The sequence below is a fragment of the Hyla sarda genome, chromosome 2, assembly GCF_029499605.1.
Source record: "Hyla sarda isolate aHylSar1 chromosome 2, aHylSar1.hap1, whole genome shotgun sequence".
Lineage (NCBI taxonomy): Eukaryota > Metazoa > Chordata > Amphibia > Anura > Hylidae > Hyla > Hyla sarda.
The window spans coordinates 431405536-431424390 of NC_079190.1; the positions used below are offsets into that span (position 1 = coordinate 431405536).

Sequence of the window (18855 nt, forward strand, 5' to 3'; positions counted from 1 at the left end):
TCATTGGGGGGACACAGGAACCGTGGGTATATCTTGCTGCTACTAAGAGGCTGACACTAGGCCTTAATAATAAAAAAAAAAAAAAAAAAAAGAAAAAGAGGTCGGCTCCTCCTGGCAGGATATACCCCACCCACTGACTCTGAGCTTATCAGTTTTAGTCCCAATGCTGTAGGAGGAACCGAAAATCATAAGAGTCCGAAAAAGGCCCAGCCAAAAACAAATTAACCAACTTACAGATAGGCAACCAGTCAACAAACTAAAAACCAACAGGGTGGGAGCTGTGTCCCCCAATGGATCCTCTGAAAAAGAGATTTACGGTAAGTCTAAAAAGTCTCCTTTTCTCATTCGGCTCCATTGAGGCACACAAGAACCGTGGGACGTACCAAAGCAGTCCCCGGGATGGGAAGCAAAACCAACCAGAATTCAGGCAGATGCAAAGCCACTGCCGCCTGCAGCACCTCACGCCCCAAACTGGCATCAGCAGAAGTGTGCACCTGGTAAAACTTGGTGAACGTATGGAGGACCAAGAGGCCGCCTTACACACCTGCAGGGCCAAGGCCCTGTTGAAGACCGCCCAAGAGGCACCAACAGGGCGAGTGGAGTGAGCCCTAACCCCAGAATGGGGGAGGTTTCCCCTTAGAACGATAAGCCTCTGAAATGGCAGACCTAATCCACCGAGAGATGGTAAGGTAAACCCTTGCGTCGGCCTTCCGGAATGACGAACAACAAATCAGAATGTCTTAAGGAAGAGGTGGCAGAGAGGTAAACCCGCAAAGCCCTGACCACGTCCAGATTGTGGAGAGTGCGCTCCTTAGGATGAGATGGAGCTGGACAAAAGGAGGGAACGACAATATCCTCATTCAAATGAAAAGAGGAGACCACCTTCGGTAGAAAGGAAGGCACTGGCCGGAGCACGGCCTTGTCTTGGTGAAGCACCAGAAAGAGGGGGTTGGCAGGAGAGCGCCGCCAGCTCTGACACCCTACTGATGGAAGTCACGGCAATGAGGAAGGACACCTTCCAAGAAAGAAAACAGAGATGTCCCGGAGAGGTTCAAACTGGGAGCACTGTAAAGCGCCAAGAACCAAAATTCAGGTCCCAAGGTGGAGTGGGAGACCTGTAGGGCGGAATCTAAAGTGCCACCCCTTGCTGGAAAGTGCAAACATGCAAATCAGACGCCAAGGGGTGCTGAAAAAGAATGGAAAGCTCGGACACCCGTCCTTTGAGGGAACCGAGTGCTAACCGCGTTTCTAGCCTCAAATGTAAAAACACAAGCAGGTTCGTTAAGGAAAAATGAACAGGAGACAGAACGGGCCTTGCACCACCGAAAATAGGCCCGCCAGGTCCTGTGATAAATCCTAGCAGAGGACTGCTTACGTGCCTTAAGCATGGTGCAAATGACCCGGGACGAAAAACCCAGAACCTTTAGCACTGCGTTTTCAACAGCCACGCCATCAAACACAGTGGCAGTGAATTGGGGTGGCAAAGCGGACCATGAGAGAGAAGGTCGGGCCGACCGGAAGCCGAAAGGGGACATCTGCTACGAGACAAACCACAAGCGCTGAGGCCAATCTGGCGCCACCAGAATTGCCGAGACGCCTTCCGCCTTGAGCTTCCTCAGCACCATGGGCAGAAGAGGGAGCGGAGGGAAGAGGCAAGGAAGGGTGAACTGTGCCCAAGGCAACCAACGCATACATGGCCAGAGGATCACGGGACTTAGTCACGAAGGCTGGAACCTGCCGGTTGAGGCAGGACACAGAGGTCCACGTCCGGCATCCCCCAACGGTCGCAAATGGTCGCTAACACCTCCAGGTAGAGAGACCACTCCCCGGGATCGGGTGAGGAGCTACTTAGAAAGTCCGCTTCCCAATTTTCCACCCCTGGGATGTGGATCGCCGATATGGAGGGAACGTGGCATTCCACCCAACTCAGAATCTTGGACACTTCAGCCATGGCAGCGCGGCTGCGAGTGCCCCCTTGCCATTTAATGTAAGCCACAGCCGTGGTGTTGTCTGTCTGAATTGGAACTGGACGGCCCCAGAGAATCGACTCCCAGTGAAGGAGACAAAAGGAAGATGTCCCGGAGCTTCAGGACATTGATGGGCAGACGAGCTTCCTGAGGGGACCAGCGGCCCTGTACGATCCTGTCCAGAAAAAAATGCCTCCCCAGGCAAAGAGGCTCACGACTTGCCAATGCAGCAGGAGAAACAAGCAATCCTCCCAAAGGAGAGGAGAGCGGAGCCACCAAAGAAGTGATCGACGTGTCACAGTGGACAGACTGATCCGGCGGTGGAGGGATAGTGGAGACTTGTCCCAGAGAGTCAGGATGGCCCACTGAAGAGGGTGGTACCAGAACTGCGCAAAGGGAACAGCTTCCATGCACGAACGGATGGACACCGGATGTGGGCGATGCAAGAGGCGGATCCCGGACAGAAGAGTGCGCCGCATGTACGTTGGAAGAAGAACCCGAGCCTTCTCGGTGTCGAATCAAAGGCCCAGGAAAACCAGAGACCGGGAAGGAAAGAGATTGGAATTCTCCTTGTTGATCAACCACCCGAAACTGGTCAGAGTCTGAAGCGTGATGTGGAGACTCTCTCTGCTTTGGGCAAGGACGGGACTTTTATCAACAGGTCGTCCAGATAAGGAAGCAGTGACACTGTTTGGGAGCGGAGGATGGCAATCAGCGCTGCCAGGACCTTCGTAAAGACCCTGGGGGCAGTGGCCAGCCCGAAAGGCAGAGCCACAAACTGAAAATGGCCTGTCGGAACCACAAACTGCAGAAAACGGTGTGGCGGAAAAATTGGGATGTGCAAGTATGAATCCCGGATGTCCACAGACTAGAGGAATTCGCCCTGATCCATGGATGCAACAACCGAACGGAGAGATTCTGTTCGGAAGTGTCGAAGGCGTAGATGTTAATTGAGGAGCTTCAGATCAAGAATCGGATAAACAGTTTCCCCCTTTTTGGGAACAACAAAAAGGTTCAAATAGAAGCCCAAAATACGTTCCTGGACCAGAATCGGCACGATGACTCCCTGCGCCAAAAGAGTGTGAAGTGCCGACAAAGGCTGCAGCCATGTCCGGATAGAGGGGAGGCCGGGACAGGAAAAAAACGACCCGGGGAAAAGAACCAAACTCTGTACGGTAACTGTCGGAAACGACATCCCGAACACAGGAATCCTGGACCTGCGCCAACCAATTGTCCCGAAAGTGGGACAAGCTACCGCCCACCAGAGGAGAAGACTCGGGTGGGGGCGCCCCTTCAGGCTGAGGTAGGCTTGCAAGTACTTGACTTGGCAGAGAAACGTCCAGAACAGCCATCCTGCTTCCAGGAGGGGCAAGTAGGCGCTTTCCTGGACTGCGCAGATCCTGGCTTGTCCTGACACCCTGAGCCAAGGGAACGAAAGGAAGAGGTCTTACAGCCAGAATCGGTGCAACGCACGTGATTCTGGGGAAGGAGAGAGCTCTTACCGGCGGTAGCTTCAGAGATGATTTCATCCAGTCTTTTTCAGAAAAGGCAGCCACCCGTAAAGGGCATCTCAGTGAGAGATTTCTTAGAGGCAGTGTCAGCCTTCCAAGCCTTAAGCCACATAGAGCGGCGAATGGCTACCAAGTTGCCCGAAGCCAAGGCTTCACTGCATGCAGATTCTAAGGAAGCCAAACAGATACTCGCCAGCGTTGGAGATCTGGAGTGCTATGTCAGCCAGATTGTCAGGAGGAGCCCCAGATAACACACCTTGGCGGAGTTGAGAGGCCCAGTCCGACAGGCCTTTGGTTACCCAAGTTGCGGCAAAAGCAGGAAGTAAAGATGAGCCAACCGCCTCATAGGCGTACTTTGCCAAATTTTCAATCCGCTTGTCTACGGGGTCCCTGTAAGAAGTCCCATCCGCCAGAGGAAGAGTGGTGGATTTGGATAAGCAGGAGACTGGAGGGTCAACTAAAGGCTGGGCGGTCCATTTGGAGACCAGGTCCTGGGAAAATGGAAACATAGCCTTCAACCATTTTGACCCTTGGAATCGCTCCTCCGGCTGCTTCCAGGCAGTCTCCAGCAAGTCATCAAACTCCTTATGAGAATTGAAGACCTTGGGAGAGTGGAGAGTGTGGCGAAAGGAAACTTCTAGAGCAGAATCCGAAGTTCCAGGGCCATGTAGGTGAAAGGTGTCCATGACAGCTGACACCAAGCTGTCCACCATGCCGGACATGGATGACAGCTCTTCAAATTCTGATTGTGGATCCGAGTCTGACTCCACCAATTCGCCAGGAGACCGGGAATGAGCAGTGGAGGCTCTGGATCTGGGTGACACGGATCTGGCTTGGTGGGCCGGAGATCGGGAACAGCCACTAGGGGAGGAGCGACCACGTGATCGAGGATGCTGCCTAGAAGATGGGGACCGGGAACGAGATTGACCTACGCTCAGGAGAGGAATCAGAATAAATGACCCTGGGACGCCTGTGAGAGCGTCGGCGGCCCAATGACACCAAACTCGCCTCCTGGGAAGGAGGATGCCAGGAGGAATGCTTTAAGGCAGTAGCCACCTCCCTGGAGACCTGTGCCAGATCAGAGATCATCTGAGACAGTGAAGACACCCAAACTGGAGGAGGGTCAGAGACCACGTGCACCAAGGAGCTATCCTGGGTGGGAGGATTGGGGCATGATGCAGAGTAGGCAGAGCAGGTGGACACAGCCGAACCACTTGGCAACTTAATGTTACATCCCGAGCAAGCATAGTAAGTGACCAAAACAGAGACCAGCGGTCTGTTAGAGGGTTCAGAGCTGGGTACGGACATTGCAAATCAGATAAGTCAGCTATCCCAGAGACAAAAGAAAAAGGAACAAGCTCACCCAGGTTCCTGTGTCCTGAAGACGCAGTTGTCTTGCAGAGAAGATTGCAGCAACAGGAGCAGCTTGCAGCAACAGGAGCAGCGTGTAGCACAGGTGGAGAAGGCTCAGTAGTAGCAGACTGCGGTCCCAGGAGTAACTTGCAGCAACAGCCTAGCCTGGGGGACTCTGCAGTCAAGTGACTTGCCAGCAGCACCAAACGCGCTCAGTTGCGGCGCACGTGACCTGCGTCACCTTCCAGTGTCTCCTATAGGCTAAAGGAAGTGGGGGGGAGGAGACTAGTGAGCAAATCCTCATAGCAAACCTCTGCTGCTCTGGACAGTTCCTGAGACCAGACAGAAATGTCAGCAGAGAGCACCGTTGTCATACAGAAGAACAACTCAACTTCAGCAGCTGATAAGTACTGGAAAGATGAAGATTTTTTAATAGAAGTCATTTACAAATTTAACTGTTTAACTTTCTAGAGCCAGCTGATATGGAAAAAAAACAGTTTTTTACTGGAATACCCCTTTAACCCCTTAACGACGCAGAACGTATAGTTACGTCCTACGCCGGCTCCCGCGATATGATCGCGCCGCGCTCCCGCATCATATCGCGTTGGTCCCGGCGCTCATCAACGGCCGGGACCCGCGGCTAATACCACACATCGCCGCTATGTGCGGTATTAACCCTTTAGAAGCGGCGGTCAAAGCTGACCGCCGCTTCTAAAGTGAAAGTGACCCGGCTGCTCAGTCGGGCTGTTCGGGACCGCCGCGGTGAAATCGCGGCGTCCCGAACAGCTTGCAGGACACCGGGATCGGCGAAGGACTGCTCCTTCCGATCGGCGAAGGACTGCTCCGTGCCTGAGATTCAGGCAGGAGCAGTCAAGCGCCAATAACACTGATCACAGGCGTGTTAATACACGCCTGTGATCTGTGTAAAAGATCAGTGTGTGCAGTGTTATAGGTCCCTATGGGACCTATGACACTGCAAAAAAAAAAGTTTTAAAAAAGTGTTAATAAAGGTCATTTAACCCCCTTCCCTAATAAAAGTTTGAATCACCCCCCTTTTCCCATAAAAAAAATAAAACAGTAAAAAAAAAAAAAAATAAACAAACATATGTGGTATCGCCGCGTGCGTAAATGTCCGAACTATAAAAATATATCATTAATTAAACCGCACGGTCAATGCCGTACGCGCAAAAAAATTCCAAAGTCAAAAAAACTGCATTTTTGGTCACTTTTTATACCATTAAAAAATGAATAAAAAGTGATCAAAAGTCCGATCAAAACAAAAATCATAACGATGAAAACTTCAGATCACGGCGCAAAAAATGAGTCCTCATACCACCCTGTACATGTAAAAATAAAAAAGTTAGAGGGGTCAGAAGATGACATTTTTAAACGTATAAATTTTCCTGCATGTAGTTATGATTTTTTCCAGAAGTACGACAATATCCAACCTATATAAGTAGGGTATCATTTTAACCGTATGGACCTACAGAATAATGATAATGTGTAATTTTTACTGAAATATGCACTGCGTAGACACGGAAGCCCCCAAAAGTTACAAAATGGCGTTTTTTCTTCGATTTTGTCGCACAATGATTTTTTTTTCCGTTTCGCAGTGCATTTTTGGGTAAAATGACTAATGTCACTGCAAAATAGAATTGGCGACACAAAACATAAGCCATAATATGGATTTTTAGGTGGAAATTGAAAGGGTTATGATTTTTAAAAGGTAAGGAGGAAAAAACGAAAGTGCAAAAACTGAAAAACCCTGAGTCCTTAAGGGGTTAAAGTCCATAAACTTCTATGGGATTCCACACTCCCATTCACACTTCTGAATTTCCACTTGTTCTCTTTTTCCTGTTTAGGTTTGAAATACATAATAACAAAACTAGATAATGTGATATGGACCCTATCCACCAAAAAAATGCATTATGTGGGACATACCGATTCTCTCCAGCTATGGCGACCACATGAGGTTTCTTGCTTATCAAGAACTTTTTCAGTGTCTCCATGTCCTTAGTCTATGAAAAGTAAAAGTAAAATTTCAGTGTTTCACTTTAGTAATTTACAACATAACACAACGAATAAGACAGTAGAGCTAACCTTCCTCTCTCTTTCTTCTTCCCGCCAAGCATTCTTTCTTTTGGTGAAGTATGGTAAGCGCAGGAAGTCTGTTACTTCACCCTCTCCATTAATCAGGGAGCAAAATACAGGGTGATCTCTAAAAAGCAAAATAGGAAAAACATAAGCACCAATTTGTGATAGATCATAGAAACCAAGGTCTTCAATGGATCTATTTCTCTGGTGTTTTGATCAGCAATGTAATACATCCACATTAAATTCAGAACTACTAGTATAAGTTTCTCGATCAGCTCTATTAGGGGACACAGTAACCATGGGGTATATCTTGTTGCCACTAGGAGGCTGACACTTGGCTTAATAAATAAAAAAAAAAGAGGTTGGCCCCTCCTGGCAGGATATACCCCACCCACTGACACTGAGCTAATAAGTTTTAGCTTAGAGTCCTAGGAGGCAGACGCAGGTCTTGAGTTTCTCTAGGCCTGGTCTTTTTGTTATTTTCTAGTTTATAAAGTTTTTTTTTTTTCCTATTTAATTATTTTTCTAGGTTGGGGGTGACAGGAGCATGGCACTGCCTGGTCCCCCTATTTGCGACTATAGGGCATGGTTCATAGGGTATGAATCGTTAACACTTTCTCGCCATCGACCAGCATTGAAGGTGGTGCCTTGGGTCCAGGCCCCTCTTGCCCCGCTTTTGCAGCCTGGTATGATGCAGGTGGCACCAGGCTGGCTGAAGACTTCAGGGGTGAGTATAACCATCTGCACAGGTAAGTATATCATCTCTGCTCCCCCCTCTAGGGCTTACCTTAGAAGAACTCCGGGAATGTCCCTGGGTCTGGCATATTTAAGCCCTCTGCCCCTTCATGCTGCACGCTGCTCCTGTTGCTAGTGTGACAGGCTAGACAGTGTCCCCTTGTCTGGCCGGGACTTTTGGCCTTTCCCCTTCCCTTCTGGACATCAATGCGGTCTCCGTCCTATTTTAGGGGGCACCGCAGCAGGCCGCAGGAGGAGCAGAGGTGGCGACCGGCGCGCGCCATTAATTTAGCTCGCGGCATCGGCCTGGTACGCTCCAGCAGTAGCTCAGCCCCCTGATACTCTTGCGCGCTTATCTTCCGGAGCTCCTGTTGGTTGCTGGAGGGCCGTCGCAAGGTGGATAGAGAGGTGCCGGGGTAAGGCGCAGTCGAACTCATTCTCTCCGCAAAACCTCTTCCTTTCGTACGTTTGGCTCGGGTCGCCAGGGCGAGACGGCATCTGCACAGTCGCGGAAGTCCCCTACCTTCTAGCCACGCCCCTCCTGAAAGCAGGACGGTCGTTCTGGACATTTCTCTGCCAAATCAGGTCCCCGCAAGCCTACCTCTGTCTTTCAGGACCGGACGGTACAAGGCCGCTGGTCTCCTCAGGAAGCTCGGCTTCCCATCAATGTCCTGGGCCTTCGGGCCATCTTTCTTTGTCTCCTTCACTGGGAGCCGTTTCTCCAGGGCCATCCTGTTCAGATTCAGATGGATAACACCAGAGGTGGCTTATGTCAATCGCCAGGGGGGAACTTGCAGCAATGACAGATGTGTCAAAAATTCTTGTCTGGGCAGAGCACCAGATTCCCTCCTTATCGGCGATCCACATTCCGGGAGTGGACAATTGGGAGGCGGATTTCCTCAGTCGCTCCTCTCCCGACCCAAGGGAGTGGTCTCTCCTCCCAGAGGTGTTTGCAGCAATTTGCGACTGATGGGGAACTCTGGACGTGGACCTATTTACGTCCTGACGAAACCAGCAGGTGCCCGCCTTCGTGACAAAATCCTGCGATCCACTGGCTCTAGCAATGGACACTGTCATTCCCTGGTCTCTGTTCCCCCTTCCTTACCTCTTTCCTCCGCTTCCCCTCTTGCCCAGGGTGATGAGGAAGCTCAAGGCGGATGGCGTCCCAGCGATTCTAGTGGCACCGGATTGGCCCCAGCGTTCATGGTTCGCTGACGTGGTGCGTCTCGTAGCGGATGTTTCCTTTCGGCTTCCGGATCGGCCCAAACTGCTCTCGCTCAAGGTCCTCTTTGCCACCCCAATTCACTTCCGCTGCGTTTGACGGCGTGGCTGTTGAGACCGCGGTGCTGAGGGCTCGTGGTTTATCTCTTCGAGTCATTCGCACCATGCTCCAGGCACGTAAACTATCCTCCGCCAGCATTTATTACAGAACTTGGCGGGCCTATTTTCGGTGGTGCGAAGTCCATTCTCTATCTCCTGTCAAATTTTCCCTGCCGAATCTCCTTTCCTTTCTGCAGTCGGGGCTGGAAACACGTTTGGCACAGAGTTTGCTCAAGGGACAGTTGTCTGTGCTCTCTATTCTTTTTCAGCGCCCCCTGGCTTCTGATTCTCATGTGCGCACTTTCCTTCAGTGGGTGACGCACGAGATTCCGCCCTACCGGTCTCCCACTCCGTCTTGGGATCCGAATTTGGTCCTCGGCACCTTACAGGTTGCCCCATTTGAGCCTCTTCGGGAGATCTCTCGCTTTCTTTCTTAGAAGGTGTCCTTTCTCATTGCCGTGACTTCCATTCGCTGGGTGTCTGAATTGGCAGCTCTCGCTTGCCGACCCCCCTTTCTGGTCCTTCACCAGGAGAAGGCTGTGCTTTGGCCGGTGCCTTCTTTTCAACCAAATGTGGTCTCTTCTTTTCATCTGAATGAGGATATTCTGCCCAGCTCCCTTAACAATTTAGATGTGGTCAGAGCTCTGAGGATTTACCTCTCGGTCGCTTCTTTTCGGTGGTCCGATGCACTGTTCATCCCGGAGGGATGTCGCAAGGGTTTCCCTGCTTCTAAAGCGACCAACTCACTGTGGATCTGGTCTGCCACTTCAGAGGCCTATCGTTCTATGGGGAAGGTCCCCCCTTTCCAGGTTACGGCTCATTCCACTCGCTCTGTTGGGGCCTCTTGGGCAGTTTTCAATACGGCTTCGGCCCTGCAAGTCTGTAAGGCGGCCATTTGGTCGTCCGTGCACACGTTCACTAAGTTTTACCAGGTGCACACTTCTGCGTCTGCTGACGCCAGTTTGGGGCGTAAGGTGTTGAAGGCTGTGGTGGCTTTGTCATCCATTTTTTTTATACTTACTGTAAAATCTCTTTCTCGGAGGATCCATTGTTGTCTGGGTACCCAAATTCCTATCTGTGGGTGGTGCCGGTGGGCTGGAAAAGGTGGATGCAGTCCTAGGAGACTCTCTCCTAGGACTGCATCCACCTTTTCCATCCCACCAGAGCACCTGAAAGCTGAACTAATGTATGCAGGCTAAAGTCAACAACTGCCGAGCAGAGAAGTCCGCGATGAATAGAATTACTGTAAGTTCGCTCATCTCTATTGATCATTTTTGGCTGGGCTATTTTTGCATTTTAGTTGTTGTTGGTTTCCTCCTACTGTTTTGGGACTAAACTGATTAGCTCAGTGTCAGTGGGCAGGGTATATCCTGCCAGGCGGGGCTGACTTTTTTCTTAAGCGATTTTACAGTTAGTATAAAAATAATTTTTTTTTTTACACTTGTATGTCCGGCACCGACAAATATAAATGTGCAAGTGTCAGACTGTTCGCATCACACTGGGGTTGTAGAATAGATGTATATGTCCAGCAGGTATCTTCCCAACTGCAACTTCCCTATAGAGCAAGGACCTTATTGATTTCTATTAAAAAAAAAGGCTAGATGTATACCTATTTATTTATTTTTTGTTTAATTTGCTAAAATTGCATTGGCAACTGGGTCTCAACAGACATACCTAGCAGAGGAGAAGGCAATGCCTAGTACACGAATTCCTTTTCCTTGATTCTCCTCCATGAAGTCATCATCTTCTTCTACTTGTTGGTCAGGGCGGTATGAAGCCACCTTCAGCCAGTTGTACAGTTTACGGCTACATGACTAAACAAAAAACATCAGGAATGAATTCCTCCGTGCAGATCAAGACATGACAAAAGTTATGATAATTCACAAGTAAACATGTTGCAGGATACACTTTTCCATACACAAAGCTTACATTTTGCGCACTGCAACCAGAATCCAGATTTCATTTCCTAGTGCATGTTAAAATTTATGTCTCACCTTTACTACAAACTCTTTAGCCTCTAGTAGAAGTTTGCTCTTCAACTCTTTTCCCATTTGGGGGTAGAGGAATTGTTTTAAGGCCCGTTCAATAGCCAATGTTCTCTGCCTGTTCCACTCTTGTACTTGGTGACTGAACTCATCTCTGTAATAGAACTGCTTAATCTCTTCAAAGTAGGTCTGCTCATTGCCATAACTACAGAAAAAGGAATATATTAGAACCTCTTTACTGTATACACTTAGACTAAAGCAACAATTATTTAATACATTAGGGCAAATTTGCTAAAAAATAAAAAATGAAGCAGTAGTATCACTGTGGCTAATGCTGTCCTCATACAAATGTCACACCATAACAATGTCTAGCCTAAATTTCAATCACCTATTTGTTGGCTTATTTTAAAGGGGTTATCCGTAATTAAAATTTACCCCCCAGTCCAAAGGTTAGGGGATTCCCTGGGATCTCCTGCACGGCACTCTGGCTCTCATCGTGCACGGAGCAGGGTTAGGCACGTGCCCTCCATGCATCTTGATGGACGAGTCAAAGCACTGTACTTATGTATCTCCGGCTCTCTCATAGAGATGCATGAAGGGGTCGTGTTGACAAACGCTTGGTGCGGTGGTCGTCACAGCTCAGTGCATAGGGAGAGCTTGGGTGCCAGACAGCGGTTGGCCCTCCCGCGATCTAACACTTATCCCCTATCTTCTGGATAGATGATACATTTTACTAAACAGGACTACTCAACTACTGTCTGGTGGCAGAATATATTTTTAAAATCCCTGGCAACTGGGTAGCTTGAGACCCAAGACTAAAGCAATCAGAAAACATGTTTTCAGAAAGTCTATGGGACTTCCAGCAAACACCTCTTGTGATTGCTTTAGTCTCGGTACACAATCTTTGGTGCCAAGTCTGGGGATTGCAAGCAAACCACACCCCATTCCAGGAAAGCCACACCTCTTTACCATTCCTACAGTTCTGCTGAATAAGGCACAAGCTTTTATGTACATTTGTAATAGTAAATCTTCCCATATGTTTGCATAATGGCTTGCTGGATAGAGAGCACTGTAACCCAAGCCACTGTTTTTAAAAAAGATTTCCTTTATGTTTGATTTATGTGGAGTTTCATGAAAAAAATTCCTACTTACCCTTCAACATCTTTCATATCTATCGAGATCTCAACAGTGAGCAGTCCCTCCTCTTCCGCAATGCACACCTTAAGAAACTGGTCATCCCTAAGCTCTTTAACAAGCTTGTTCTTCAGGTATTTGAATGCATATGCATAATGGGCTTCATCAATTTCCTGAATTTTCAAAAGAAGTACTATTAGACTATACATCCTAAATACAATTACTGTACAGATAGTTAAAGGGGTACTCCGGTGAACAACTAATTTTTTCAGATCAACTGGTGCCAGAAAGTTAAAACAGATTTGTGCATTACTTCTATTTAAAAAATGTAATCCTTCCAGTACTTAGCTGATGTATACTACAGAGGAAGTTCTTTTCTTTCTGGAATTCTTTTCTGTCTGACCACAGTGCTCTCTGTTGACACCTCTGTCCAAGTCAGGAACTGTCCAAAGTACAAGCAAATCCCCATAGCAAACCTCTCCTGCTCTGGACAGTACCAGATACGGACAGGGGCGTCAGCAGAGAGCAATGTGGTCAGACTGAAAAGAAATCCAGAAAGTAAAGAACTTCCTCTGGAACATACAGCAGCTGATAAGTACTGGAAGATTTTTTTTTAATAGAAGTAATTTACAAGTCTGTTTAACTTTCTGGCACCAGTTGATTTGAAAAAATTAGTTTTCCCCTGGAGTACCCGTTTAAAATTATAACAGACTTGTCTATTTGCTAGAAGAAAAAAAAATACTTGAGCTTCAGGAAATAGAAGCCTTACAGACAGTATTTTAAAGGATGTATTTCGCCCACCAACATCTTATCCATAATCACAGGGGTCCTCCCCGCAATCTCCGTGCAGAACCCAGCTTTCTAAACCATAAGTTTAAAATGCTGGCGCGGCCGGAGACATGATGTCACACCACTCCCCCTCATGACATCACACTATGCCCCCTCCATTCATGTCTATGGGAGGGGGCGTGGAATCACAAGGGGGCGTGGGAGACGTCACGTCACGCCCCCAGCACCCAAACCCAGCATTCTAAACATACTGTTTAGAATGCCGGGTGCAGCACAGAGATATAGGGGATAAGATGTCTGTAAGTGGTGTAGCCCTTTAAATTGTTTAACTTAACTGAAATAACAAATAATTACCTTTCTGCCCTTCTTAGTTGGGACAATGTTGATCTTTCCCCTTTCTTGGAAAGTCTGCCTAAGAACCTGTCTGACCAATGGTTCCCTAGCAATCTGCAGGGCAACCATGTACCGTGCTCCTTCCAGTACGGCCTCTGGTGTGGCGAATTGACTAAAAAAAAAATAAAAAAAAATAAAATGCATCAAATTATTAAGTCAAAAACAAACGATAAATCTGTCTGATGAAATGGTGATTGGCAAGGGTGCCCAATAAACATCCCGCTGAAATGTAGATTGATTTCAATTATCCCAGTTTGGGAATGTGTGTACTGCAATATTGGTCTATTAACACATTTCCCTAATTGATATTAACTTTATTTTTAGTTATATTATAATGTCATTTATATATTTTAATACTCCAATAAGGAGATTTTTTTGTACTCACCGTAAAATCTCTCTCATAGCCTTCATTGGGGGACACCTATACTGATGGGTATATGCTCTTGCCACTAGGAGGCACTGACACTAGGAAAAAAAATGTTGGCTCCTCCCTGGCAGGATATAGCCGCAGTAGGAGAAGCCAACAAAGAACAAGTCTGAAAGGCCCGAGAAAAGAATCCCAGATAAAAAAAAACACATGGCGGAAAAACAGCAGGGAGAGAAGCATACGCCGCCTGAGCAGAAGGCGAGCACAGGAGGTGAAGACCAGAAAACCACAGGAGAAAAAAAAAAAAAAAAAAAGACGGAAACCGGCTCTAGAGAGGTCTGGTGTATGAGAAAGACCTGAATAGCTGCAGACTCAAAACCCCTGTCTGTAGCTCGACTGGTGGAACCTGGATGACTGGAACGCCCCCGATCTCGGGATTACATGGACCCCGAAGGAGGAAAAGAGCGGAATGCCCTTAAAAGGGGGCATCCAGGAACACCTGAGCGACCGACATGAAAACTGGGGATGCTCGAGTCACCTGGAAGATTTATACCTGAAGAGTAAGGAAACCCAACGTCAGCAAAACGCTCCGGGAAACAAACTTCCATGTCAAGACATGAAAAGTGCAGTCCAGAAAGACCGCCCCACAAATGGGATCGCAGAGAAGTCCGCGCAGGATCATTACACCTGCCCGAGACCTCAAACATCACCAAAGCCCAAAGAACCGGGAGAGCCACCTGAAAAGAAGGCATGCCACAGCATCCTAGGACAATGTCCAAGACAAGGAGACTAACCGGTCTTGGACACCTCTGAAGAAACATCCCGCCAGAACGAGAATGGAGGGGGAAACAAAAGGGAACCCAGCTGGGAGTCTTAGGTTCTGGGCACAGGAAGGTTACTCCAGAAGACTATGGTGTCCGTGCAGCACAACTGACCCTGTCAAAAGGGAAGGAAGAACACACTCTTCCAAGAGTTTGCACAGAGAAAGGAGGAGAGCAATGGTAGGACCCATACAACAGACTGTGGCTAGACTGGCTGTCGCCGAACCATACATTATTACATAATCTCCTTTTACAGAGGAGAGTGCCAAGGCTGCGTGAGCAGCAGTAGATAACCAAGAAACTAAAAAGGACAGCCAGGGTACAATCATGGGCAGTAAGCACAAAAGCATAGACAGCAAAAAGCTCTGTTGATTGCTCTCAGCAAAACACAAGGGCCAAGCCAGATACCCCACCTATATAATGGGAAAAGAGAGAGGGCACCATCCTGTAAGCAGAAAGTGCTCAAAGAAATAGTCCCCCTAAAGGAGCGGAAACAAGGGATGGTCGAGATGAAGCTCAGGTACTGACACAGGGGGTACGGGTGATTGTCAAAAAGTGCAAGGCACTGTAGGAGCAGGGAAATGCCACCCACAGCAACGGGACAAAGTACAGGATGGATGTAGCCCCCAGGGTACCAGCGACAACACATCGCGGTATGGAGGAGCCAACTTGTGTCCCCAGAGGGATCGGAATCCTGCACACTGGAGCAGGGCAAAAATACAAGATGTGACTACGAATGCAAGTAAGAAGCACACACACAACCAACTGTGTTGAGAGCCATTCTGGGCAAAGACTAAGGCACTAGAGCAGGCTCCTAAGCCACCCTGCACAGGAACCCATGAAAGATACCTGGAGGCATGGGAGGGGCTGGAATGACTGTCTTGCCTCATCAGGCCCCCTGCCAGAACAGAGGTGCTCAATCGCCGTACACCCCACCAAACAAAAGGAAGGTGGACTCTACACATGGGGATGTCCCACCTCGGCCGGTGATAGGCTGAAGCTACGTGTGACGTGCCGGGCTAACAGGAAGTAAGAAGAATACAGCCCGGGGACCAAACACCTGTACCGGAGCTCCGGGGGCTCGTTGGCAGGTAAGGGAAAGTGTGTTTTCTTTTATTTTGCAGCCTGGACAGGTTAAAAGGAAAAAAGTGCGTGCCGGAGTACTCTTTTAAAGGTAGAAGAGGTCCCATGAACCAATAGAGACACACTTTTTGGAACTTCACATGGAAAGCAAGTCACCGGACTGCAGCCGTGGTAGCGGCAGGAATGAGGGAGGTGACCTGGTGTAGAAAACCATGCAGACACAGTATGGCTATCTGGCATAGGGACATGGCCACACCGGGTCCCGCATACGGAACCACAACCTGAAAGTGGGTTACCAGCCTTCAGTCTGAGAGTGGCAGTCATGTAGAGAGGGACTTGGTAAAGTAGGGAACCCTGCAAACCAGTATGTAGTGCATTGTATAGAGCCGATGGAGCAACATGGAGTGACTCACTAGGAATCAAACCTTGGCAGTAGGTTACCTGAACTACCCATCTGGCCATGCCCGCAGCAGCCCTGAGATCAGAGACCGATGGAGGCGGAAAGCATGCAGACAACAAAATGGCTGAACAGATACACTTCCAGGTGCTGGCGAAAAGGGAACAGTCAGATAGGCTATCACTGCGCCCCATGTCATAGGTGGGAGGTTGCGGAGGCCTAAGAGCCATGAATAGAAACTGCGCCCCCCTGGGAGATCGGGGGAGGCTGAGGAGCCATGGAGCACATCCCAGTCATACCGTATAGGGTCAGTAGTTTCATATCTAACACATTTCATAAAATTTTCTCTTCCACATATTCTTATACATATAAAGATTTTTTAGATAACATTTATTCACGTTTGGGTTACACATTCATAGAATTTGCTATATACATTGTCATTTGCGTAGTTCTTAGATGGGTCGCACAGACGCATGATAGCGTCGGCAGTATCCATGGTGATATGCCACATGATCGCAGTCCAGGACCTTGTTAGGTAGTATTTCATATCTGACAGCAATCGGGACATGAGCAGTCATGTGAAGAAGCCGCTATCATGTGTTCCGAAAGAGCACATGACTTGTTACGTGACCCGGAGGCGACAGACCTGGAGCGTGTGTGATTTTCACGCATGCTCTATTGCATTGATTACAAGCCGAGGCGGCCATTTCATTAAGTACAGAGCGGGTGAGTGGCTCCTCTATTTCTGAATGTATTATTGATTTGCTACAGCTGTATATGACTATAGATTGTTCTAATGGAGCACTGAATTTCGGGCCCTATGGAATTTAATCGTGCACTTTCACTATGAAATGCACTTTGATATGTACTCAGGTACTCATATGTTTACAGATATTGCGCACTTTATTTGCACTTATATATGTGATCCTGAACGTTTGTATATTATTGCTTAATTGATGTTAATTATTTCACTGGGTATAAAGACCCTCCCCATTTGATGTATCACCATGCTTGAAAAAGGCTCCACTGAGGGGCTGAAACGTTGCTATTTTTGTGTGTGACATGAGTAAATAAATTCACGTTTTTTGTATTGGAGTGCTGCTCCATTTTTATAGATTTTTTTTTTCTCATATTTTTGTTCCCAGTCTTCTTTTTTGCTCTTGTATGTTTATACCAGATTGGTATTGTGTAATGAAAAAATGACCAGACGAAATCATAGAAGCACAGATTATTATACCAAGTAAACACACAGTATGTGAACCACAAACTTACGTGCACACGTAATCTTTAGCAAGTTCTAGAGGTTCAGCAGGAAACTGCTCAGTCTCATGACGCTGGTAACTGTCTCGCAAATTCTCACCAAACTGCTCTGGTGTCAACCCAAACTTCTTTGCCAATCCATCTATAAAAACAAGATGACATATTAGAATAAGCTGTGAACTTTACTGCTGTCTCAAAGTAATGGCCTATTGCTCGTCATAGTCGATGGGGGTAAGACGCCTCTGATCGTGGGAATGAACGGTACACAGGGTTAGTTTAATGCTGTATCAGTTTGTTTGCACAGCTGCACTCCAGGCCCTACTGCAGTTCCCTGCACTGCTGGGTGGCAGCAGGTCACTGTGCAAGGGAAATAGAGCAGTTTTAGCATCTTTAAGCATTTAAACCATTTGGGCTTTAAGTCCTTAACGACGCAGGGCGTATATTGAAGTCCTACGCTGGCTTCCGCGATATAACGCAGGAACATGTGGTGACCCCGCGTCATATTGGGTTGGTCCCGGCGGTCATCAATGGCTGGGACCCGCAGCTAATACCGGACATCACCGATCGCGGTGATGCCAGGTATTAACCCTTCAGACGCGGCAATCAAAGTTGACTGCTGCGTCTGAAGTGAAAGCGAAAGCATCCCGGCAGCGGCGTCCCAAACAGCTTGCAGAACACGAGGAGGATCCCTATCTGCCTCCTGCGTGTCCAGTCGTCGAATGACTGCTCCAAGCCCGAGATCCAGGCAGGAGCAGTCGAGCGGCGATAACCCTGGTCAATGCCATGTTAATGCATGGCAGAGATCAGTGTAGGAAATCAGTGTAATGCAGGTTATAGTCCCCTATGGGGGCTATAACATTGCAAAAAAAAAAAAAGTCTTAATAAATGTGATTTAACCCCTTTCCTAATAAAAGTCAGAATCACCCCCCTTTTCAGATAAAAAAAATAGAAAATAAAAAAACAACACTTTGTAAATAAAAATAAATAGAAACATATGTGGTGTCGCTGCGTTTTTTAATGCCCGAACTATAAAAATATATTGTTAAATAAACCGCACGGTCAATGGTGTACACGAAAAAAAAATTCCAAAGTCCAAAATAGCGTATTTTTGGTCACTTTTTATACCATAAAAAAAATAAAAAGCAATCAAAAAGTCTGATCAAAACAAACAGGAGATTTTTTTTTAGACTTATCGTTAAAATCTCTTTCTCGAAGGATCCATTGGGGGACACAGACCTTGGGTATATGCTGCTGTCTCTAGGAGGCTTGATACTATGGTAACCAAAAAGTCTGCTACTCCCAGCAGGATATACCCACCTCCAGGCCACTGAGTAATTCAGTTTTAGTCCCAGAGCAATAGGAGTAGACCGACAGGTCAAAGGAAAAAAAAACATGAACTGTCCGAGAAACAGAAGAAAAATTAACTGAACATTCCCTCGGACAGATAACCAAAAAGGAACCCCAGAAAAGGGCGGGAGCTGTGTCCCCCAATGGATCCTTTGAGAAAGAGATTTTACGGTAAGTCTAAAAAATCTCCTTTTCTCTATCGGCTCCATTGGGGGACACAGACCTTGGGACGTACCAAAGCCGTCCCTTGGGTGGGCAGAGAAAAAAGGTCAGGCAGTCGGCTGTACCACCGCCGCCTA

General features: G+C 47.8%; 1 protein-coding gene across 1 annotated transcript in view; it reads right to left on the reverse strand.

Annotated features, from left to right (window-relative positions):
- Positions 1-18855, reverse strand: part of SUPT6H (SPT6 homolog, histone chaperone and transcription elongation factor) — a 77573-nt gene that overhangs the window by 11268 nt on the left and 47450 nt on the right. The window contains exons 14-20 of the mRNA XM_056559093.1: positions 17222-17351; positions 13243-13393; positions 12118-12272; positions 10975-11170; positions 10655-10794; positions 6932-7049; positions 6773-6849 (exon numbers count right to left, since the gene is read on the reverse strand). Of these exons, the coding sequence (XP_056415068.1) occupies positions 6773-6849; positions 6932-7049; positions 10655-10794; positions 10975-11170; positions 12118-12272; positions 13243-13393; positions 17222-17351 (967 nt within the window). The remainder of the gene's footprint in view (positions 1-6772; positions 6850-6931; positions 7050-10654; positions 10795-10974; positions 11171-12117; positions 12273-13242; positions 13394-17221; positions 17352-18855) is intronic.